Source organism: Coregonus lavaretus, assembly GCF_964263955.1.
Source record: "Coregonus lavaretus genome assembly, chromosome: 10".
Lineage (NCBI taxonomy): Eukaryota > Metazoa > Chordata > Actinopteri > Salmoniformes > Salmonidae > Coregonus > Coregonus lavaretus.
Genome location: NC_139997.1, coordinates 22,562,065 through 22,588,544, shown reverse-complemented (window position 1 = coordinate 22,588,544; position 26,480 = coordinate 22,562,065). Strand labels below are relative to the sequence as shown.

General features: G+C 42.3%; 1 protein-coding gene across 1 annotated transcript in view; it reads right to left on the bottom strand.

Moving 5' to 3' along the window:
• Positions 1–26,480, bottom strand: part of LOC311135932 (protein turtle homolog B-like) — a gene marked incomplete at both ends in the record, with an annotated part of 216,471 nt that overhangs the window by 162,134 nt on the left and 27,857 nt on the right. Inside the window, one exon of the mRNA XM_084169964.1 lies at positions 2,955–3,146. Within this exon, the coding sequence (XP_084026090.1) occupies positions 2,955–3,146 (192 nt within the window). The remainder of the gene's footprint in view (positions 1–2,954; positions 3,147–26,480) is intronic.

The window sequence follows — 26,480 nt, the reverse complement described above, 5'->3', positions numbered from 1 at the left end:
ACTTCTGCTTCTGTTTGAAGTGCAATGGCATACCACCTGGGTGGGTATTCTCCCCCAACTGATTGTCCACAGCTTATTCAAGTCAGCAGAGCTATTCTGAGAGGTTGCCTGTTCTTTTCCCAAAGGCCAGTGATTGTCTGAAGGCTATTGATGAGTTTCAATGGCTTAATACAAATAAATTAAATGAGTAAAATGATATTTTTCTTATATACATGATTCAGACAAATAAAATCGCCTTTGAGGGAACACATTTCTCGCATGTTTCTCATGATTATGGATTCCTTTCATTTGCTCTTATTCACTGTCATTATAAAGAGTCCTGAATCACAGACACCACGTGACATCAAACACGCAAGTGACTAGCTACTAGGCTCCTCAGTTAGCTATTCGGCTACAGTATTCTCCATTCTGCTACATAGCTGGATTATCAGTCATAATCAGCCGTTTATAATACATTATAAAGAGGACATTCATAGCAACTGCCTCCAACTACAAATCCTAAAGCTTTTGCTGTGGGAGCCCGGCTCTGCATTGTAAAGACGCTTTAACAGAAACCTCTTTATCTGATGCAGACTGCAGCTAATCTATTGACCAAATAGGGATTATAGTGCGCTAATTATATATGGCATATTAACAGTATAATGAATCTAATGGGAAGACCCCTTATTTCTTTACCATCATCATACATCAATCCATTTTATCAACAGGAATTTAAACACATTTCATTCCCATTCATTATATCTATTGACACCTGTCAAAGAACAACATTATTAGACAGTGTTACAGACTAATAATATGTAATCCATTATTGTCAGTGTGCTTGGTCTCATAGTTAAAGCTCCAGTGGCAGTCAGTCAACTGTTTCACAAGCAGTATCACACTTCTCGCACCTGAGGGGATATTTCTTACCAAGCATTTGTTTCCCACTGTGGGTGTTAGGGGAGGGGAGACAACCTCCCCTAGACTGCAGTGAAAATGCCAAACTTGCTCCCTCCTTACACACACCTCGTGAATCTGAACGAACATTGGTCTCCCAACTTCAGCCTCTCTGATCATTTGAAAATATTTAAATTCATAGTTAACTTGAAAAAATTATATTGTTTATATTTTCTAATTTTATTGACATATGAATGATAAGGGAGATGGGAGGAAGGGAGGGAGATGCAGAGTAGCGGTGGGACCGGGATTTACAGTGTATTCGGAAAGTATTTAGACCCATTGACTTTTTCCACATTTTGTTACGTTATAGCCTTATTCTAAAATTGTTTAAATCGTTTTTTCCCTCATCAATCTACACACAATAGCCCATAATGACAAAGCAAAAACAGGTTTTTAGAATATGTTGCTAAAGAAAAAACGGCAATATCACATTTACATAAGTATTCAGACCCTTTACTCAGTACTTTGTTGAAGCACCTTTGGCAGTGATTACAGCCTCGAATCTTCTTGGGTATGACGCTACAAGCTTGGCACACCTGTATTTGGGGAGTTTCTCCCAATCTTCTCTGCAGATCCTCTCAAGCTCTGTCAGGTTGGATGTGGAGCGTCGCTGCACAGCTATTTTTAGGTCTCTCCAGAGATGTTCGATCGGGTTCAAGTCCGGGCTCTGGCTGGGCCACTCAAGGACATTCAAAGACTTGTCTCGAAGCCTCTCCTGCGTTGTCTTGGCTGTGTGCTTAGGGTCGCTGTCCTGTTGGAAGGTGAACCTTCGCCCCAGTCTGAGATCCTGAGCGCTCTGGAGCAGGTTTTCATCAAGGACCTCTCTGTACTTTGCTCTGTTCATCTTTCCCTCGATCCTGACTAGTCTCCTAGTCCCTGCTGCTGAAAAACATCCCCACAGCATGATGCTGCCACCACCATGCTTCACCGTAGGGATGGTGCCAGGTTTCCTCTAGACGTGACGCTTGGCATTCAGGCCAAAGAGTTCAATCTTGGTTTCATCAGACCAGAGAATCTTGTTTCTCATGGTGTGAGAGTCCTTTAGGTGCCTTTTGGCAAACTCCAAGCAGGCTGTCATGTGCCATTTACTGAGGAGTGGCTTCCGTCTGGCCACTCTACCATAAAGGCCTGATTGGTGGAGTGCTGCAGAGATGGTTGTCCTTCTGGAAGGTTCTCCCATCTCCACAGAGGAACTCTGGAGCTCTGTCAGTGACCATCGGGTTCTTGGTCACCTCCCTGACAAAGGCCCTTCTCCCCCAATTGCTCAGTTTGGCTGGGCGGCCAGCTCTAGGAAGAATCTTGGTGGTTCCAAACTTCTTCCATTTAAGAATGATGGAGGCCACTGTGTTCTTGGGGACCTTCAATGCTGCAGACATGTTTTGGTACCCTTCCCCAGGTCTGTGCCTCGACACAATCCTGTCTCGGAGCTGACATGCCCTGTCAACTGTGGGACCTTATATAAACAGGTGTGTGCCTTTCCAAATCATGTTCAATCAATTGAATTTATCACAGGCGGACTCCAATCAAGTTGTAGAAACATCTCAAGGATGATCAATGGAAACAGGATGAACCTGAGCTCAATTTCGAGTCTCATAGCAAAGGGTCTGAATACTTGTAAATGTTATATTTTTAATAAATCTGCAAACATTTCTAAAAACCGGTTTTTGCTTTGTCATTATGGGGTATTGTGTGTAGATTGATGAAGAAAAAATGTTTTTAATCCATTTTAGAATAAGGCTTTAACGTAACAACATTTGGAAAAAGTGAAGGGGTCTGAATACTTTCCGAATGCACTGTATATCCACGCTGAGGGGTGACGTATGTGCTGCAGGTGGATGCGTTACCTGCTAGACCAGCCTCGGGCATGAATTCAGAGTAAAGCGGTTTAGGAAATTACTACTATAAGTAAAAAGGCTACATAGGTGTACAAAATGACATTGACAAAACTGACCAACGCCAAAACGACTTTGACACCCATGGTTTGGGCTAATAAAGAGGGAGAGGTGTCCTATTACCGGCATACTCCGGGCCCACATGAGGCGGGTAGAAGCGGAAGTTAATGAAGAAGGGGATGGGTACTCCAAACTTGAACCACTCCACCACGTAGGGCTGGCCATTCAGCGGGTGTGCCACATCGCATCCAAGGATGACATTCTCTCCAGCATGCGCCGTCACAAACTGGGGCTCCTCTCGCACGCCGTGGGCACCTGGGAAACGGAGAGGGGGAATGAATTGTGAGTATCTGGTAAACAGCTAGGGATGTTACTTAATTGTGGTGAAATAACCAACCGAAAGCAACCTAGAAGCAAAAGAGTCATCTTACATTAGCATATCATCTACATTGTGTCTTGGAGTGCCAGCATCAACCACAAATATGTTGTTTGTTTTTCACATAGAGAAATGTAAGATTAGAAACCCTTCTTGAAAAATGTTCATGAAGTACAATACTCACAAAACAAAACATGATATACAGTGTGGTACATCTTCAAACAAAAAAACAGAGGACCCAACCTAAATAACACTGAAAGGATTACAGAACCCTATTCAACCATGTCTTATTAGTTGGAATATCATCCTTTTTAGTAGCCTCTTCCACTTCCACCACCCTGGTTTACTTTTTCTCTCACAGAGAGCAGCCTGTTTGTGATGACAGAGAATCATGAACTACAGGTGTCATTATTCAAGGTGGCGACAACAAATTCCATCCTGAGCCAAGACCAATAGTGCTAGGAATTAAAGATAAAGGTCATAACTCTGTGTGTGGAAATCAAACAAAAACAGTGCACTTTGTCTTGATACTATATTCCCTTGCTGCCGTGACATGAGGCTTTCTACAAGTCAGACACTCACTAGCATAAAGCATAAACACACTCACACAAAACACTGCACTTTCATTACATGTCGTAGACTTTGATAGAACATATCTCAACTGCCTTATTGACTTTTTACAATACATCATTCTGCAGACACTGACTGAGGACTTGATGTTGTTGGTTTACTACGATGAAGAGACCCATGGGGCGGCGCACAATTGGCCCAGCGTCGTCCAGGGTAGGGGAGGGAATGGCCGGCAGGGATGTTGGTAGAGCATGGCGTTTGCAACGCCAGGGTTGTGGGTCGATTCTCACGGGGGGCCAGTATGAAAAAATAAAAAAATATAATGTATGCACTCACTAACTGTAAGTCTCTGGTTAAGAGCGTCTGCTAAATGACTAAAATGTAAATGTAAAATGAAGCTGTGTGTCCATATGTTGTCCACAGGGCTATCCATTTTACCAGAGCATTGATCCTCTACTAATTCACACATGGCTTGGCTTTACAACCGGAAGAGAAGTGTGCTTTCATTTTACCAGTCAATACAGCTAATCAAATGGTGCTCTGCTCACCCCCGTGGCTCATAGGGATGCTTGGGATTATTGGGTTTGTCTTTATGAGGATGACCCACTGTCAGTGTGCTGCTATAGGAATGCGCTACATCCATGGTGCCCTCCAGCCGTTGTCTGCTGGTTTTCGTTTCGCCCTGGTATTTGATCATTGATCAGTTATTGTAACTTAATGACCAATGTCTCACCAACTCCTAATTTCCGCTACTGGGAGGGGGGAAATGAACTGCCTGGCTAGAGTAGGTACGCCTATATTCAGGGGCCTAGCAAGAACCTCTGTGAATAGGACAAATATGGTGGATAAATGAAGATAGTTCACTCAGGCCTTTTACCGTTAAAAAAACATGGGGTGTCTCGCTTCCTCTTCAGTCTCTGTCAGGGAGCAGCAGAGACAGTGATGTTTGAAAAAGTCTCACATTCTGCACTACTGTATGCAAACAATAGGGTGAAAGGATGCCAGCAGCCAGGAAAACTATGTGAAGGACACTTTGTTGAGAAGACAAATTCTTGGTGAATCAATCCTAACACCAGATATACTGTATATGGTATACAGTGCCTTCAGAAAGTATTCATCCCCCTTGACTTATTCCACATTTTGTTGTGTTATAACCTGAATTCAAAATTGATTAAATAGATTTTTGTAGCACCTATCTACACACATTAGCCCGAAATGGCAAAGTGAAAACAAGTTTGTAGATTTTTTACAAATGTATTGAAAATGAAATAAAGAAATATCACATTTACATATGTATTCACACCCCTGAGTCAATACATGTTAGAGTCACCTTTGCCAGCGATTACAGCTGTGAGTCTTTCTGGGTAAGTCTCTAAGAGCTTTGCACACCTGGATTGTACAATATTTGCACATTATTCTTTTAAAAATTCTTCAAGCTCTGTCAAATTGGTTGTAGATCATTGCTAGACAACCATTTTCAAGTCATGCCATAGATTTTCAAACAGATTGAAGTTAAAATTGTAACTCGGCCACTCAGGAATATTCACTGGCCTTGTCCGAATATCTATACTTGCGTCCTAAATAGTAGGCTGTTTGAGAAGGGAAAAAATAAAGTTTAATAGCATGCGACATTTCGGAAAAATCAAGTATACTTTAAATACGCGGATGTCATACTCATTTTGGCTTTGACAACAGCTGCTCAATTAGATATGGGGATGCGCTACCAAAATCAACGAATAGCGGGAAACAACGCAATCACGCATGACGCATTCTCAGTATGCGAAAATAGAATGTTTGCGACATTTCAAAAATCTAGTATGGTTTAAACGCCAGGATGTTATACTCATTTTGACTCTTCATTTAGTCGAATTCTATCCACACTTATCCACAATGTATTGGAAGAGGTTGGCTGCGAGTGATAGGCCTTAGTTCTCTTCAATTAGCCAAACAACAAAACTAGGCTACTTAATTAGGAAGATTCCCCCAAGCTTCTGCGGTGGTGTTCAAATGTAGGCTAAGTACTTTTTGTTCTCCTTAAAATGATCATGAGTATTGCATCGTAGGCTACATCTTTGAAAACAGAAGTATTTTTTTGTTTTCTCAAGTGTTTCCTGTTCTCTTGGCCTCCGTCAGAGCTTTTAAACTAAATACTAAACCATCTTTTGATTTCTGAATGTGTTGGCACCGGGGACTTGGGATGTGGCTGCGTTATTGATGTCATGTTAAATCAGGCCTTTTCATTGAACATGTGATTGTTTTAGTTTTGTACGCTACCTATTTAATTAGGCTCAGTTGGTAGAGCATGGCGCTTGCAATGCCAGGGTTGTGGGTTCGATTCCCAAGGGGGACCAGTACGAGAAAAAAAAGTATGAAAATGAATCCACTCTACTGTAAGTCGCTCTGGATAAGAGTGTCTGCTAAATTACAATTTTTAAAAAATACACATTTTAATAAAGTACAATTAATTCATGGATCAAGCCTTAGCAGTCATTCTGATCTCGTTCCCAATTATCAATTATTTAGTTTATGTTGCTGTCCAACGGTTCTGAATTTGCGATGCACCCGACTGTCCAAATGTTTCTGTGCAATAGACTTTAGATTTGAACATTTTAAAATATTTGGTGTGTGTACTAGGCTGTTGGATTTAACTTATATACATATGTTACAGCACTTTGGTTTCACTAATAAATATGTTGAAATGGAACCAAATTATCAGTTTCTGTCTTCAGTTCTTTTTAAATAGGATATATGGGCTATCGTCCACTAAGGTAGGCCTATAGGTTGAATGTGACAGTCTGCCTATAACCCGCCTGAGTAGGCCTATAACTTCATTCCTATTATATTCCGAGTTTAGAGAAATTAATCAAATTGTACATGAGCTACAGTATTATCAGGCTGGTTAATGAGATGCATGTCTGTTGAATTTGGAAAAATCCACCTGCACTTGGCCCTGCCCCACCTACTCAGCCAATCAGGATCCGCTACTGAGTTGCGGCGGTGGCATGGCTGCATACTTTTTACTAAACGGTACGACGTGCTAAATAGTATGCAACGCTGAGTAAATAGTATGCAGTATGGGTATTCGCTAGTATGGGTATTCGGACACAGGCACTGTCTTCTTGGTAAGCAACTGCAGTGTAGATTTGGCCTTGTGTTTTAAGTTATTGTCCTGCTGAAAGGTGAATTCATCTCCCAGTGCCTGGTGGAAAGCAGACTGAACCAGGTTTTCCTCTAGGATTTTGCCTGCGCTTAGCTCCATTCACCTTTTCATAAATTATGGTGTATTGTGTGTAGGCCGGCAAAAAAAAAAAAAAAAGGCTGTAGCAACAAAATGTGGAAAAAGACAAGGGGTGTGAATACTCTCTGAAGGCACTGTATATGTGGTCCTATGTGGCTCAGTCAGTAGAGCTGAGCATGGCGCTTCACTTACAAAGCAAAGGGTTGTGGGTTCCTGCTAAAGCCACCCATACATAAAATGTATGCACGCTGATGGGGGGGAAGTGATGGGGGAAGAAAATTGATACAGTTACATATCGCAATATTATATTTTGGACGGTATTATATCGATATTTGACTCCAAATTGTAGGTAGCGTTAGCTAGCGCAAGTCGGCTGTACCTGTGCCCAAACTATAGCTTGTTCTCCATTTCCTTTTTAAAAAATGAGCCAAAATGTTTTCAGCACTTTTATTTCCCTGACTGATCAAAACTCGTTTTCTCATGCTCTCTCGTCACTCTGCAGTAGAAATACAGTCCCTTCAGAAAGTATTCACGGCCTCCCGAGTGGCGCAGCGGTCTAAGGCACTGCAGTGCTTGAGGCGTCACTACAGATTTGGGTTCGATCCCAGGCTGTGTCACAGCTGGCCACGACCGGGAGACCCATGAGGCGACGCACAATTGGCCCAGCGTCTTCCGGGTTAGGGGAGCGTTAGGCCAGCCGGGATGTCCTTGTCCCATCGCGCTCTAGTGACTCCTGTGCCAGGCCGGGCGCATGCACGCTGACACGGTCACCAGATGTACGGTGTTTCCTCCGACACATTGGTGCGGCTGGCTTCCGGGTTAAGCGAGCAGTGTCAAGAAGCAGTGCGGCTTGGCATGGTCGTGTTTCGGAGGACTCATGGCTCTCGACCTTCGCCTCTCCCGAGTCCATACGGGAGTTGCAGCGATGGGACAAGACTGTAACTACTAATTGGATATCACTGACCTACACAAAATACTTTAATGTCAAAGTAGAAGAAAAATTCGAACATTTATGAAAAATGTATGAAAAATATATCTTTATTAGATACTGTAAGTATTCACCCCCTGAGACAATACATGTTAGAAACACCTTGGGCAGTGATTACAGCTGTGAGTCTTTTTGGGTAAGTCTCTAAGAGCTTTGCACACCGGATTGTACAATATTTGCCCATTATTCCTTTAAAAATGTGTCAAGCTCTGTCAAGTTGGTTATTGATCATTGCTAGAAAGCCATTTACAAGATTTTCAAACCGATTTAAGTCAAAATTGTAACTAGGCCACTCAGGAACATGTCTTCTTGGTAAGCAACTCCAGTGTAGATTGGCCTTGTGTTATTGTCCTGCCGAAAGATGGATTTGTCTCCCTGTGTCGGTTGGAAAGAAGCCTGAACCAGGTTTTCCTCTAGGACTTTGCCTGTGCTTAGCTGTATTCCGTTTATTTTTATCCTAAAAAACTCCCTAGTCCTTGCCGATGACAAGCATACCCATAACATGAAGCAGCCACCACCATGCTTGAAAATATGAAGAGTGGTACTCAGTTCTCTCATATCACAACCATTAAACTCTGTAACTGTTTTAAATTCACCATTGGCCTCATGGTGAAATCCCTGAGCGGTTTTCTTCCTCTCCGGCAACTGAGTTATGAAGGACGCCTGTATCTTTGTAGTGACTGGGTGTATTAATACACCATTCAAGGTGTAATTAATAACTTCACCATGCTCAAAGGGATATTGAATGTCTGCTTCTTTTTTTTACCCATCTACCAATTGGTGCCCTTCTTTGCGAGGCATTGGAAAACCTCCCTGGTCTTCATGGTTGAATCTGTGTTTGAAATTCACTACTCAATTGAAGGACCAAGGGCCGGCCCGCTCATTAGGCAGGATTAGGCGGCCGCCTTTGGTGGCAGATTGACGAGGGCGGCATTTTCTGAGATAAACTGACCAAGACGCACCTCCAACAACACATAAAACCTCACATAATTCTGCCCAAAAACAATGACACATTTTCTCAAACAGTGGCATATGGGCTTTTTAGGTGAGCACTGATGCCGCCCTGTGATAAGCAGTCAATGGCAGGGACGCAAAATGTTTATCTTGTCCATTCCCAGTGTTCCTCTCCAGTGTACTGTTGGAGATACGGATCACTGCGGTGCTCCACTAACATTCCGTCCAAAAAATAATCGAACATAAATCATGTAGCAGATAAAGCATCTGGTAGAAAGAGTACAATACATTACCAAAAGTATATGGACACCTGCTCGTCGAACATCTCATTCCAAAATCATGGGCATTAATATGGAGTTCGTCCCCCCCTTTGCTGCTATAACAGCCTCCACTCTTCTGGGAAGGCTTTCCACTAGATGTTGGAAAATTGCTGCAAGGACTTTCTTCCATTCAGCCACAAGAGAATTAGTGAGGTAGGGCACTGATTTTGGGCGATTAGGCCTGGCTCGCAGTGGGCATTCCAATTCATCCCAAAGGTGTTCGATGAGGTTGATGTCAGGGCTCTGTGCAGACCAGTCATGTTCTTCCACACCGATCTCGACAAACCATTTCTGTATGGACCTCGCTTTGTGCATGGGGACATTGTCATGCTGAAACAGGAAAGGGCCTTCCCCAAACTTTTGCCACAAAGTTGGAAGCACAGAATCGTTTAGAATGTCATTGTATGCTGTAGCGTTAAGATTTCTCTTCACTGGAACTTAGGGGCCTAGCCTGAACCATGAAAAACAGCCCCAGACCATTATTCCCCCACCAAACTTTACAGTTGGCACTATGCATTGGGGCAGGTAGCGTTCTACTGGCATCTACCAAACCCAGATTCGTCCGTCAGACTGCCAGATGGTGAAGCGTGATTCATCACTCCAGAGAATGCGTTTCCACTGCTCCAGAGTCCAATGGCGTCGAGCTTTACACCACTCCAGCCAATGCTTGGCATTGCGCATGGGGATCTTAGGCTTGTGTGCGGCTGCTCAGCCATGGAACCCCATTTTATGAAGCTCCCGACGAACAGTTATTGTGCTGACGTTGCTTCCAGAGGCAGTTTGGAACTCGGTAGTGAGTGTTCCAACGGAGGACAGGCGATATTTACGCGCTTCACTACTCGGCGGTCCTGTTCTGTGAGCTTGTGTGGCCTACCACTTAGTGGCTGAGCCGTTGTTGCTCCTAGACGTTTCCACTTCACAATAGAAACACTTGTAGTTGACCGGGGCAGCTCTAGCAGGGCAGAAATGTTACGAACTGACTTGTTTGAAAGGTGGCATCCTATGACGTTGCCACGTTGAAAGTCACTGAGCTCTTCAGTAAGGCCATTCTACTGCCAATGTTTGTTTATGGAGATTGTATGGCTGTGTGCTCGACTTTATACACCTGTCAGCAACGGGTGTGGCTGAAATAGCCGAATCCACTAATTTGAAGGGGTGTCCACATACTTTTGTATGTATAATGTATATGGCCTTTTTCTGTAGCCTACAGGCTAGAGATAAAATGTATGACAATGTAATGAGACGGAAATATTTTACATCATGCAGGTTTCTCCGATCAAAGGCCTAAACTAAATGGCGCCCAACCACATAAAAAATGTGCTGACGTGTTAACAAACAGCATAACCTAAAAACAGGACAGGTCAATGTAAAATTGACAATATGGAATGGACATTCAGGCCACTCACAACTGCAGTCCAGGAGATTCATCCCATGGGCAAAATTGTCATGATCACAAGTTTGTGTCTGTAAATTTTTTACAAGCTGATCATAGCGAAAAATAAAATACTTCTGCATTTCCCGCTGTGTAAACACATTGCAAATAAACTCAGGATAACTCCTCCTGATAAAGTTGGGTAGCTGATATTCAGAGCTTAAATAGCCAAATTGATTAGCAACAGGAATCAGGACTAATAAAGCCAATACAACAGCTTGTTTTACAAACGGTGGGCCTACCACATGGATGGGCATTCATAAAATTCCATTGGGGGCCGACATGGTAGGCTACAACCCAGTAAGAGACGTCTTCTGGACGTCCTTTTTTGTCCTGTCCGAACCAGCTGTCTTTTTTGGTGTTTTACAAATGGTAGGCCTACCACATACAGTGCATTTGGAAAGTATTCAGACCCCTTGACTTTTTCCACATTGTTACGTTACAGCCTTTTTCTAAAATGGATTAAATAGTTTCCCCCCCTCATCAATCTACACACAATGCCCCATAATGACAAAGAAAAAACAGGTTTGCAAAAATAGAAATACACTTAAATATCACATTTACATAATAAGTATTCAGACCCTTTACTCAGGTGTGAAAACTTTCTGAAGGCACTGTAGGCCTATAGTGAGTAATATATTTGGAACATCAAATTGCAATAAAATTGCAGTATTGAATCCCAATACATATAGAATCGTGAAAATCGTAAGAATCGCAATACATAACTTATCGGCACCTAAGTATTGCGATATCGTATCATGAGGTCCCTGGCATTTCCAAGCACGCATGACTAAGTCACTTTGGATAAAAGCATCTGCTAAATGGCATATATTATTATATTACATATACTGGTTGTGCTATTACACACTAAAACGTAAAACGTCTCATTGCTGTAATACTTTGACATTGTACTCAAAGATATTATACATTGCAATTACTTAACTCACGTTTACAGCAAGAGGCGCAATTTCATGGGTGCGAAGCAAGGGAAAACTGCATGAGTTTTTCAAGTGCATATTAAGCCCCTATTCAGAGGCATGAAAAGCTTCAACAGTCACCTTGGCTGGAGGTCAACATGAAATAATAGCTTAATTGGCTTAATTACCTCACTTTGCACTAAACAGAGGATGGTTATCATATAATTACGTTGCATTTGGCTAATTCTACATTGAAAGCAAAACAGCTTCATTTTGGGCAGTCGGAGGATGCTCAAACCACTGTACTTTAGTACAGAGAAATCAGGCACTTACATTGAACACTATTAACATTATAACAGACCTATTTACGGTTACCAAAACGTTGCTGTAATGTTGGATGGTGGTTTGCTATATGGATCTGTGTGTGTTCCTCTAGTGCTTGGCGGCGGCAGAGGCAGATAATAACGGGGGCTGAGGGAGAGCGCTGCTCCCAGCAGTGTGTCCCCACACATATACCCAGGACCAAGAAAGACTCTCCCTGCCTCCTCTACCTAGCCCAGCGCTATGTGTTGATTGGCTGCTGGTGACATCACCAGAGAGCGAAAACAGGCCTCTGGAAGGTATGACTTCACTGTTTATACTGATTAGAGAGCGGGAGGGAGAGAGGGAGGAAAACAAGAGGTAATAAGCTCCTCAGTAAGCAAAATCCTCCATCTTCTCCAGGATTTTACAAAGAAAGATACTGGGGAGAGGGATGGTCAAATGCTTTAGTCTCTGAGCTGCAGGAGGGGAGAGTAGTGCATATCCTTCCAAAAAAGTTCACAGACCCCATATAGAGGGGGCTCTAATGTTTGAGCATGGCGCTGTCTGTCTTCAAGAAGATTTACAGATCGAGGAGAGAAGCTCAAAGCTCATCACTAAGCTAAGGATCCTGGGACTAAACACCTCCCTCTGCAACTGGATCCTGGACTTCCTGACGGGCCGCCCCCAGGTGGTAAGGGTAGGTAACAACACATCTGCCACACTGATCCTCAACACGGGGGCCCCTTAGGGGTGCGTGCTCAGTCCCCTCCTGTACTCCCTGTTCACCCATGACTGCATGGCCAGGCACGATTCCAACACTATCATTAAGTTTGCCGACGACACAACAGTGGTAGGCCTGATCACCGACAACGATGAGACAGCCTATAGGGAGGAGGTCAGAGACCTGGCCATGTGGTGCCAGGATAACAACCTCTCCCTCAACGTGACCAAGACAAAGGAGATGATTGTGGACTACAGGGGAAAAAAAGAGCACTGAGCACGCCCCCATTCTCATCGACAGGGCTGTAGTGGAACAGGTTGAGAGCTTCAAGTTCCTTGGTGTCCACATCACCAACGAACTATCATGGTCCAAACACACCAAGACAGTTGTGAAGAGGGCACGACAAAGCCTATTTAAAAAAAAAAAAAAAAACAACAACACAGAGTTACATATGGGGTAAAAAACATAGTCAAAAATACAACAGAAAATATATATACAGTGTGTGCAAATGTAGCAAGTTATGGAGGTAAGGCAATAAATAGGCTATAGTGCAAAATAATTACAATAGTATTAACACTGGAATGCTAGATGTGCAAGAGATTATGTGCAAATAGAGATACTGGGGTGCAAAAGAGCAAAATAAATAACAATATAGGGATGAGGTAGTAGGGTGGGCTAATTTCAGATGGGCTGTGTACAGGTGCAGTGATTGGTAAGGTGCTCTGACAACTGATGCTTAAAGTTAGTGAGGGAGATAAGAGTCTCCAGCTTCAGAGATTTTTGCAATTCGTTCCAGTCATTGGCAGCAGAGAACTGGAAGGAATGGCGGCCAAAGGAGGTGTTGGCTTTGGGAATGACCAGTGAGATATACCTGCTGGAGCGCAGACTACGGGTGGGTGCTGCTATGGTGACCAATGAGCTAAGATAAGGCGGGGATTTGCCTAGCAGTGATTTATAGATGGCCTGGAGCCAGTGGGTTTGACAACGAACATGTAGTGAGGACCAGCCAACAAGAGCGTACAGGTCACAGTGGTGGGTAGCGTATGGGGCTTTGGAGACAAAACGGATGGCACTGTGATAGACTACATCCAATTTGCTGAGTAGAGTGTTGGAGGCTATTTTGTAAATGACATCGCCGAAGTCAAGGATCGGTAGGATAGTCAGTTTTACGAGGGCATGTTTGGCAGCATGAGTGAAGGAGGCTTTGTTGCGAAATAGGAAGCCGATTCTAGATTTAACTTTGGATTGGAGATTCTTTATGTGAGTCTGGAAGGAGAGTTTACAGTCTAACCAGACACCTAGGTATTTGTAGTTGTCCACATACTCTAGGTCAGACCCCCTCAGGAGACTGAAAAGATTTGTCATGGGTCCTCAGATCCTCAAAAAATTATACAGCTGCACCATCGAGAGCATCCTGACTGGATGCATCACCGCCTGGTATGGCAACTGCTCGGCCTCCGACCGCAAGGCACTACAGAGGGTAGTGCGTACGGCCCAGTACATCACTGGGGCCAAACTTCCTGCCATCCAGGACCTCTATACCAGGCGGTGTCAGAGGAAGGCCCTCAAAATTGTCAAAGACTCCAGCCACCCTAGTCATAGACTGTTCTCTCTGCTACCGCACGGCAAGTGGTACCGGAGTGCCAAGTCTAGGTCCAAAAGACTTCTCAACAGCTTCTACCCCCAAGCCATAAGACTCCTGAACAGCTAATCATGGCTACCCAAACTAGTTACACTGCCCCCCCACCCCCACCCATCTTTTTACGCTGCTGCTACTCTGTTAATTATTTATGCATAGTCACTTTAACTCTACCCACATGTACATATTACCTCAACTACCTCAACTAGCCGGTGCCCATGCACATTGACTCTGCACCGGTACCCCCCTGTATATATAGCCTCCCTACTGTTATTTTATTTTACTTCTGCTCTTTTTTTCTCAACACTTTTTTGTTGTTGTTTTATTTTACTTTTTTTATAAAAAAATAAATGCATTGTTGGTTAAGGGCTGTAAGTAAGCATTTCACTGTAATATCTACACCTGTTGTATTCAGCGCATGTGGCCAATAAAATTTGATTTGATTTGAACAGATGAGACAGTCCTGCAACCATCCATTTAAAGCTGTTAAAAATGCATGCACATCATCAGTGACTTTAGCACACAAATTCAAGGATTACTAGGGCATCATGTACCACTAAAATTACTAATCTAACTGACGAGCCACACTCATTTTTTCATCCCATCGTTCTATCACTCTCGGCTGTAAGGTCGACATTTGGACAGCGGCCACTCAACGGTGTCTCTGTTTGAAGTCAATGAGCCCAACCCAAATGTTCTTTATCAGTGTTGAACCATTTTTAGAGTACAGTATGTCATTATATCAATAGCTATTTATCCAGCACACCATTCACATCTGAACAGAGTATGTGAGCAGAGCGGAGCTGGAGCGGATCGAGGAGCGGAGCGTGCCCAATTTGACTGGAGCGTGGAGCAAGATTCCCAAAGGATTGAGCGTCGGCCTTCTCGCCCGCTCCAATTTCGCTCCAGTAGCGCTACAGTAGCGCTCACTTCACGAGCTCAGGGCTGCCCTGCTGTAGGCTATACCTCTGGAAGCAGTAAGAATTCTAAAAATGAATTCAAAAGGCACTAATAAGTCATTTTTCGTTTAATTAATTCTAAGTCACAGCCTATATGCCCAATTTATAGACTAATGATTTAATACAACAAAATGTTTAAATGCTGAGAGCTTTATGTCCCTACCAGCCTATTGTGTCGCACTCACAAATGCTTCACAATGTATTTCTTTGTAGGCTATTACCTTAATAATAGTCTAAATAATTCCTTTTTGTTCCTTCTTAGGCTCCCTGTCTGGCTCCTGACCTATTTAGAGTGTTTATATGCTGTTTAGTATGACATGTAGCCTATTTGAAATGATGTTTGCTTCTTACACTCACCTTTTCATGTTTATTTAAATACTTTTCATTCAAATTCATATGGTTTGGTTTCAATACTTAAAAAACAATTGGTAGGTGCAGGTAGTCACAAAAATAGATGGGTGTTGGTTAAATTGTAATTTTAATGAATGGAGCGAATTTGGAGCGGAAGTTTTTTTCCCTGTGATTGCGGAGCGGTAGGAAAGGACATGGAGCACCGGAACGCTCCATGAGCGATGAGCGGGATTTCCAACCGCTCAACTCACATGCTCTGCTTCTGAACTGTTACTGAACTGTGCAATTTAATATGCAATTACTTCGCCTCCGCAGCCAGACTAATTGCGCTGCTCATCTGTCTTTGTCAAATGAAAGGCTCTGACATCTGAAGTGGCTGTACAGCATTTACTGCGATGCAGCCTTCACAGATGTCAGGGCTTTCATACTTCTTGCGCTTAGCGGAGCAGAGCTATTGTGAAGGAAGTTGTCAAGGAAGTGAGTTTGTGTTTATACAGGACGTACTATTATTACGTGCATCTGCGCTCATTGGACTCACCTGGACTCCTTTCCTTTGTTGATTGCCCCTTCTATAGCTGTCTGTTCCCCAGGTTGATCCCAGTGTCTGCATTAATGTCGTTTTGTTCCCCCTGTCCAGACGCTGTTCTTGTTTTGTTATATGTCCGTTTTTTCATTAAATGTTCACAACCTGTACTTGCTTCCTGTCTCCCTACGTCTGTCCTCACAGTATACCAGCCCTACCTTGTCACAGCACAACTGATTGGCTCAAACGCATAAATTCCACAAATTAACTTTTAACAAGGCACACCTGTTAATTGAAATGCATTCCAGGTGACTACCTCATGAAGCTGATTGAGAGAATGACAAGAGTGTGCAAAGCTGTCATCAAGGCAAAGGGTGGATACTTTGAAGAATTTCAAATCTCAAATATATTTTGATTTGTTTAACATTTTTTTGGTTACTACATGATTCCATATGTGTTATTTCATAGTTTTGATGTCTTCACTATTATTCTACAATGTAGAAAATACCTCACATAAGCACCTATAAATAACCATAGTAATAACCGCAGAGTAGCATGTTAGCGTTGATGGACCTCTAATTACGAAGGAGAGGAGGAGGCAGTGCATAACTCAGCCACGCAGCGTCGAATAGCATTTTAGCGCCCGATGAGCGGCTGCTCATTTGTGCGGTTTGATTCCTTCACCTTAACCAGTTCACCGCTTCTGCAGGGGCATCCTTTATGATGGATATTGCTTCTGACAGCTCTGTTAATGAAATCTCCTTGTTCCTCTTCCCTCCACTTTGCCCCTGCCATCTCAGTCCACTATAATGCTCTTATATGGTGTGCATGACTTTGCAATTGCCCTGTTGATTCATGGTGGCCTACAATCCTTGGAGGACCTTGGTGACAAAGTTGATACTGAGTAAAACAAACTATGTCATTGGACTAAGGTCAGACAGAGGGGTTGTTAATAGTTCAGGAAATTATGTTTTCTCTGGTTTCTAAGCTTTACTGACCATCTGAAACTTTACAGCAAAGTCAGCAGGTCAGAAAACATTGCAGCAAAGGAGAATGGAATTGAGAAAATCAGTATGTTGAAAAGGTTTGACAGTAAAATTGTAATCTTACTCTCCACTCTAATTTGCATACAGTTCAATTTATCACAATCAAGCTTTGGGAATTGAAGACAGTATACCATAAACTGCTGATGAATGTTAAGGCTTGGGACAGTTGAGACAGCATGCACAATACCAAAGCATGCAGTTATAAGGAGCAATTAAAAAGACTGTAAATTAACTAGAAAACTGTATTGCTATTAAACAGATGTAACAGGTCCAGGGCAGGTGATCCCACTACAGATAATAAAGTCCTGTTTTACACAGGGAGAAAGAAGACACAGGAGATAAGTTCGTTTTTCAGTCAGGCAATTTCTTTCTCTTTTTGGCTGAAGAGGAATTCCAAATTTTGTTGTGTTACAGCCTGAATTCAAAATTGATTCGGCTGTAACACACACACACACACACACACACACACACACACACAGTATATACATATACACACACACACACAATACCCCATAATAAAACATGGAAAACATGTTTTTAGAAATGTTTGCAAAATGATTGAAAATGAAACACATAAATATCTAGTTTACATAAGCATTCACACCCCTGAGTCAATACTTTGTAGAAGCACCTTTGGCAGCGATTACAGCTGTGAGTCTATAATCGCTGCTGGCTGTTGATCATTGCTAGACAGCCATTTTCAAGTCTTGCAATAGATTTTCAAGCTGATTTAAGTCAAAACTGTAACTAGGGCACTCAGGAATATTCAATGTCGTCTTGGTAAGCAACTCCAGTGTAGATTTGGCCTTGTGTTTTAGGTTATTGTCATGATGAAAGGTTAATTAATTTTTTATTTTATTTATTTCACCTTTATTTAACCAGGTAAGCCAGTTGAGAACAAGTTCTCATTTACAACTGCGACCTGGCCAAGTTAAAGCAAAGCAGTGCGATAAAAACAACAACAACACAGAGTTACATATGGGATAAACAAAACGTACTGTCAAAAACACAATAGAAAATCTATATACAGTGTGTGCAAATGTAGTAAGTTATGGAGGTAAGGCAATAAATAGGCCATAGTGCAAAATAATTACAATTTAGTATTAACACTGGAGTGATAGATGTGCAAAAGATGATGTGCAAATAGAGATCCTGGGGTGCAAATGAGCAAAATAAATAACAATATGGGGATGAGGTAGTTGGATGGGCTAATTACAGATGGGCTGTGTACAGGTGCAGTGATCAGTAAGCTGCTCTGACAACTGATGCTTAAAGTTAGTGAGGGAGATAAGAGTCTCCAGCTTCAGAGATTTTTGCAGTTCGTTCCAGTCATTGGCAGCAGAGAAGCTGTTGGCTTTGGGGATGACCAGTGAGATATACCTGCTGGAGCGCATACTATGGGTGGTTGTTGCAATGGTGACCAATGAGCTAAGATAAGGCGGGGATTTACCTAGCAGTGATTTATAGATGACCTGGAGCCAGAGGGTTTGGCGACGAATATGTAGTGAGGGCCAGCCAACGAGAGCGTACAGGTCACAATGGTGGGTAGTATATGGGGCTTTGGTGACAAAACGGATGGCACTGTGATAGACTACATTCAATTTGCTGAGTAGAGTGTTGGAGGCTATTTTGTAAATGACATCGCCAAAGTCAAGGATCGATAGGATAGTCAGTTTTATGAGGGCATGTTTGGCAGCATGAGTGAAGGAGGCTTTGTTGTGAAATAGGAAGCCAATTCTAGATTTAACTTTGGATTGGAGATGCTTAATGTGAGTCTGGAAGGAGAGTTTACGGTCTAACCAGACACCTAGGTATTTGTAGTTGTCCACATATTCTAAGTCAGACCCGCCGAGAGTAGTGATGTGGAATATAAACGCAACATGCAACAATTTCAAAGATTTTATTGAGTTACAGTTCATATAAGGAAATCAGTCAATTGAAATAAATTCACTAGGCCCTAATCTATGGATTTCACATGACTGCGAATACAGATATGCATGTGTTGGTCACAGATACCTTAAACAAAAGGTAGGGGCGTGGATCAGAAAACCAGTCAGTATCTGGTGTGATCATAATTAGCCTCATCCAGCATGACACATCTCCTTCACAGAATGTTGATCAGGCTGTTGATTGTGGCCTGTGGAATGTTGTCCCACTCCTCTTCAATGGCTGTGCAAAGTTTCTGGATAATGGCGGGAACTGGAACACCCTGTCATACACGCCAATCCAGAGCATCCCAAACATACTCAATGGGTGACATTACTGGTGAGTATGCAGGCCATCGAAGAACTGGGACATTTTCAGCTTGCAGGAATTGTGTACAGATCCTTGCAACATGGGTGGATGAATCGCACAACAATGGGCATCAGGATCTCGTCACGGTATCTCTGTGCATTAAAATTGCCATCAATAAAATGCAACTCTGTTAATTGTCCGTAGCTTATTCCTGCCCATACCATAACCCCACCGCCACCATGGGGCACTCTGTTCACAACATTGGCATCAGCAAACCACTTACCCACACAACGCCATACACGTGGTCTGCGGTTGTGAGGCCAGTTGGACGTACTGCCAAATTCTCTAAAACGACGTTGGAGGCAGCTTATGGTAGATAAATGAACATTCAATTCTCTGGCAACAGCTCTGGTGGACATTCCTGCAGTCAGCATGCCAATTGCACGCTCGCTCAAAACTTGAGACATCTGTGGCATTGCGTGACAAAACTGCACATTTTAAAGTGGCACGAGGTGCACCTGTGTAATGATCATGCTGTTTAATCAGCTTCTTGGTATGCCACACCTGTCAGGTGGATGGACTATCTTGGCAAAGGTGAAATGCTCACTAACAGAGATGTTAACAAATTTGTGCTCAAACTTTGAGAGAAATAAGCTTTTTGTGCATATGGAACATTTCTGGGATATTTTATTTCAGCTCATGAAACATGGGACCAACACTTTAAATGTTGTGTTTATATTTTTGTTCAGTGTACTTTAGTGCAAACAGGCTTCCTTCTTTTCACTCTGTCAAATAGGTTAGTATTGTGGAGTACCTACAATGTTGTTGATCCATCCTCAGTGATCTCCTATCACAGCCATTAAACTCTGTAACTGTTTTAAAAAGTCACCATTGGCCTCAAGGTGAAATCCCAGAGCGGTTTCCTTCCTCTCCGGCAACTGAGTTAGGAAGGACGCCTGTATCTTTGTAGTGACTGGGTGTATTGATACACCATCCAAAGTGTAATTAATAACTTCATAATGCTCAAAGGGATATTCAATGTCTGCTTTTTTTGTTTGTTTTACCCATCTACCAATAGGTGCTCTTCTTTGCGAGGCATTGAAAAACCTCCCTGGTCTTTGTGGTTGAATCTGTGTTCGAAATGCACTGCTCGACTGAGGGACCTTACAGATAAGTGTTGAGGTTGGCCTAGTCATAAAAAAAGAAAGAAATCAACACTATTATTTTTGCTATTATCAGTCCAACTTATGTGACTTGTTAAGCAAATGTTTACTCCTGAACTTATTTAGGCTTGCCATAACAAAGAGGAGGTTGAATATTTATTGACACGAGACATCTCAGCTTTTCATATGTAATTTTTTTTATTTTTTATTAAACAATTAAAAACATAATTCCACTTTGACATTATGGGGTATTGTGTGTATGCAGATATATTGTAACTTCCATCAATGTAATTGTCTGCATCACTTCCAATCCCCCATATGTTTTTTTTCTCTTGCAAATATATACATATATAAATACACATACATACACATACACATACACACATATATATATATATATATATATATACTTTTTAAAAATATATTTCCCTTCATTACTTTCCAACCCACCACCCCTTCCCTAATTGGAGTAAACTCGTGAACAACAATGCTTAGGCCTCTACTTCCAGCTTATACATACTATATACAGTGGGGGAAAAAAGTATTTAGTCAGCCACCAATTGTGCAAGTTCTCCCACTTAAAAAGATGAGAGAGGCCTGTAATTTTCATCATAGGTACACGTCAACTATGACAGACAAAATGAGGAAAAAAAATCCAGAAAATCACATTGTAGGATTTTTTATGAATTTATTTGCAAATTATGGTGGAAAATAAGTATTTGGTCAATAACAAAAGTTTCTCAATACTTTGTTATATACCCTTTGTTGGCAATGACACAGGTCAAACTTTTTCTGTAAGTCTTCACAAGGTTTTCACACACTGTTGCTGGTATTTTGGCCCATTCCTCCATGCAGATCTCCTCTAGAGCAGTGATGTTTTGGGGCTGTCGCTGGGCAACACAGACTTTCAACTCCCTCCAAAGACTTTCTATGGGGTTGAGATCTGGAGACTGGCTAGGCCACTCCAGGACCTTGAAATGCTTCTTAAGAAGCCACTCCTTCGTTGCCCTGGCGATGTGTTTGGGATCATTGTCATGCTGAATGACCCAGCCACGTTTCATCTTCAATGCCCTTGCTGATGGAAGGAGGTTTTCACTCAAAATCTCACGATACATGGCCCCATTCATTCTTTCCTTTACACGGATCAGTCGTCCTGGTCCCTTTGCAGAAAAACAGCCCCAAAGCATGATGTTTCCACCCCCATGTTTCACAGTAGGTATGGTGTTCTTTGGATGCAACTCAGCATTCTTTGTCCTCCAAACACGACGAGTTGAGTTTTTACCAAAAAGTTATATTTTGGTTTCATCTGACCATATGACATTCTCCCAATCCTCTTCTGGATCATCCAAATGCACTCTAGCAAACTTCAGATGGGCCTGGACATGGACTGGCTTAAGCAGGGGGACACGTCTGGCACTGCAGGATTTGAGTCCCTGGCGGCGTAGTGTGTTACTGATGGTAGGCTTTGTTACTTTGGTCCCAGCTCTCTGCAGGTCATTCACTAGGTCCCACCGTGTGGTTCTGGGATTTTTGATCATTTTGACCCCACAGGGTGAGATCTTGCGTGGAGCCCCAGATCGAGGGAGATTATCAGTGGTCTTGTATGTCTTCCATTTCCTAATAATTGCTCCCACAGTTGATTTCTTCAAACCAAGCTGCTTACCTATTGCAGATACCTCGACTGGTATGCCATCCAACCCTGGAGTTTTCCCAGACAAAGTCTTTAATTGCATCCAGAAGTTCCTCCTCTGTAATTTCACCTTCACGTGAGTCTTTCTGTATGGCTGTTAATTTTACATTATCAATAGAAAAAAAATCTCTACATTTTGCTTCAGTTAGAGGAGATGGAGGCGACTGAAACGAAAACATATGCGTAAAGTACTTTGTTTCCTCCTTCAAAATATCATTTGGTGAATCATGGGTGACTCCGTCATTCGTAACCAGTTTCAGTAAATTGTTTTTGGTAGCATTCCTATGTTGAAGATAAAAAAGTTATTTGGTGCATTTTTCCCGATATTCCATCCAGTTTGCTTTATTTTTATAATATATTACACTTGATCTTTCTTGAATAAGTTTCTCAATTTCTTTTTGTTTTTCCTCTAATTTATTCTGAGCCTCTATGTTACAGTTTTTATTGCTATCTATCTATCTATCTATCTGTTCTGTTAGACCTTCTATTTCCTTTGTTAGTATGGACTCTTTTGACCTAAATTGCTTTTGTTTTTGAGATGAGTACTGAATTGCATGGCATCTAAAGGCACATTTAAAGGTGTCCCATACAATAAGGGGATTTGCTGTACCTATGTTATGTCGGAAGAAATCAGTTATAAATTCCTCTGTCCTAGTTAAAAACAAGTTATCATCAAATAGGCTTTGATTACATTTCCAATATCCTCGCCCACATAGAAATTCAGTAAGAGTAATGTATATGCCAATTATATGATGGTCCGACCGCATTCTGTCCCCTATCAACACTTTTTTATCTTTTGGTGCCAACGAGAATGACATAAGAGAGAAGTCAAGACGACTAGCTTGATTGAGTCTCCGCCATGTATATCTCACTAGATCAGGATATTTAAGCCTCCATATATCTACTAGTTCTAATGTATCTATGACATTCATGATTTCCTTAAGAGCACGAGGGTGATTTTTTGTAGTGTGATTTCCTTTACGGAAATGTAATCCATTTTAAGTTCAGGCTGTAACACAACAAAATGTGGAAAAAATCAAGTTGTGTGAATACTTTCTGAAGGCACTGTATTTAAAGTGCACGTATCAGGAGTCAACTGTATTCATGAGGCAACAGGGAACTTGCATACAAAGATTTTGGAGAAAGTGGTATTTGAACTTGTTGCCAGCTTCCATTTAAGATCCCACCATCGAATGTCTTTGAAGAGGTCAAAGAAACTGGGTCTGATTTTGAGCCTCTTACCCCCTGGTGTCTGGCCAGAATTAAGGGCAGATGGCTGAGGGTGGATCAGCAGGCCTCTACTCCACTAACGGTGGATACTCACAGGACAGTGGATGAGTCACGATTCTCCACCATTCTCCCGAAGTGTGCACTCAAAATTTCTTGCATGGATTTTTACAAAAATGCTTACACAATTCCTATGCTGGGGAGTGTGCAAGTGGACACTTCTGGAAAATGGCGGAGAACCAGGACAGTCAGTGCAACTCTATGGCCAAACAGAAACGATATCTGCATATGCTCTCTGCAAAGACAACACAGCAGAGGGTTTAGGGTACAGCTAATCCAGATGGTTTGTTGGTATTTGAGGTTTAATGAAAAACGTAATCCGCAAACATCCGAAAATAGGTGGCAAGGAATCTCTTGCTACACCGAAGACAGTGATACTATCTACTAAATTCAATTCAATTGAATCAACCAGAGGTCAAATACGGTATGTTATGTCTGGAAATATGATTTGTCTGTGGGAGTACTAGGCTTGTGACGGTTATTGTTAGGCTTCTGTCTCTACTTTCACATGGACCTGTGATTTTTGGCACAGGTTAGCGACTGGTAGACTGGTGGGCACAATTAGCGTCTGTGTCTACCACTTAAAGCCACTTTATTCTGCGGGGGACTTAATCCACTTTATTTGATTAAGCTTGAACACTTTTCGGACTAAAAGAGAACAGATGCAATCAATCGCATGTTTTGGAAAATCCTCGAAAAATGAGGATTCAGTTGACTTGAGTACTCTACTCTCTGAAGAAGCAAGGGTAGCATTTTAGCATTCAACAACAAAATATTAGCCTAATCTGGACCAAGATCTGTGAGGACAAACATCAATCCTAAACTATAACTAACAACAAAGAGATGGTTTCAAATATAATGAAGAGATCTACTGTCTCACTGAAGTATTAGGCTTGGAACACAAGGCATGAGAGAAATGTTGACCTAACTGCCTACTGTTCTACAACAATGACTAAGAGTGTAATTACCAAGCACATTATGATTAATGGTCGTACCATATTCTCCTTGGCATGTCTAGGCCTGACATCCTGGGTTATATTTACTTGACTCTTACAAAGGCAAAATGCCGCTTTTCTTCATCATTACATGCTAACAACAAACACTAAAGACTTAGCACTCAAAGTATAATGAGAGGAAATTACTTAATTGGGTGCTTCCTCCAGGCAGCCGAGTGTTGGGCCTGGAGTAGTAAGTATAATTAATACTGGTGTGTACAGTGTGTTCTGGAGGGCATCATCACTGGGACCTCTCCACAGGACCAAAGGCCTACACGCCATGACCCTCAATGGAGCGAGAGCCCAGAGGATATCTACACACACAAACACACAAAAAAAGAAGAGAAAAGCAAAGTCTAATGTTTTGCATAAAAAAATGGCAAAGGTTAGTCACAAACTCATAGGAAAAGGAGTTTGCCCATTGCTGCCAAAACACAGAACAGACAGGACATTGAATTCAGGGAAATCGAGAGGTGGAGGGGTATGCCTCTTCATCAACAGAAAATGGTGTGCTGACTGTAGCGCAGTGGAAGTCTCAACCAATTGGTTACCCGTCTTGGAATACCTGATGGTCAAATGCCTGAGAGAGTTTTCAGCTGTTATTGTGACAGCTGTATATATTCCACCTCAGGAATATATACAGAAGCTGGTACTTAAAGAAAAACAACAAGCTGGCACTTAAACTGTACAAGGCTATAAACAAGCAGGAAACCATGCACCCGGAGGCTGCTTTCCTTGTTGCCGTGATTTTAATTCCACATCATTAAGACACGTAATGCCCAACTTCCATCAACACGTCTCCTTCGCCACTAGGGGCGATAAAGTCCTAGACCACTATTACTCTACCCACAAGCAAGCATACTGTCTTGTAGCATAGCCTCCGATTCGGAGGACCATTTCTCAACGGAGCGCACTGAATGGAATATGACGATAGCGTCGATGAGCTAACCACCTCAGTCACCGGTTTCATTAGGAAATGCATTGCCGATGTTGTCCCCACAGTGAAGGATCGCTGATTCCCCAATCAAAAGCCCTGGATTAACACAGAGGTTGGCGCTAAGCTAAAGGACAGGGCTACCGCACACAGGCCTCTCGCAGCCAACCCCGACGCTACGGCTGAGGACATGAACAAGTACAAGAAGTCCCGCTCAAACAAGTAAAAGGACATTAAAGGAACAAGGTGGAATCCTATTAAACAGGCTCTGACGCCCGTTGCATGTGGCAGGGGCTACAGTCCATTATGGATTACAAAGGAAGGCCCAACCGTGATCTGCCCAACGATGCCTCTCTACAAGACGAACTCAACACATTTTATACACTCTTCGACAAAAAACACACTGAGCCGTGCATGAGGGCCCCCGCTGACCCAGGGAGTGGGTGATCTCGCTTGTCGAGGCCGACGTAAGTAGCTTGCCGCAATTTTTCATGTGTTCCATCACAAACTGTCATTATCAAATCTCACAAGTATCAGACACCGCAAGCTCCCAGTTAATATCTAATCAACGCAACACTGACATTATCCCACCCCTGGTTAGCCACTATTGGCTTAAAAAGCCAAATCTAACATAATATCTGCTAATTAATTTCCAACAATATTGCCCCTGTCTGTCTGTGTGGGCGCGCGTTTTGTGGGTTGACAAATACTTTCCCCAAAACCTTCTCAATTAAATGTTAACTGCAAAGTAGGCTTACCTGGCAGAAGTATATCATGAGTAAGTACAGTCGTGGTCAAAAGTTTTGAGAATGAAACAAATACAAATTTTCACAAAGTCTGCTGCCTCAGTTTTGATGATGGCAATTTGCATATACTCCAGAATGTCATAAAGAGTGATCAGATGAATTGCAATTAATTGCAAAGTCTCTCTTTGCCATGAAAATTAACTTCATCCCCACAAAAAAAATTCCACTGCATTTCAGCCCTGCCACAAAAGGAACAGCTGCC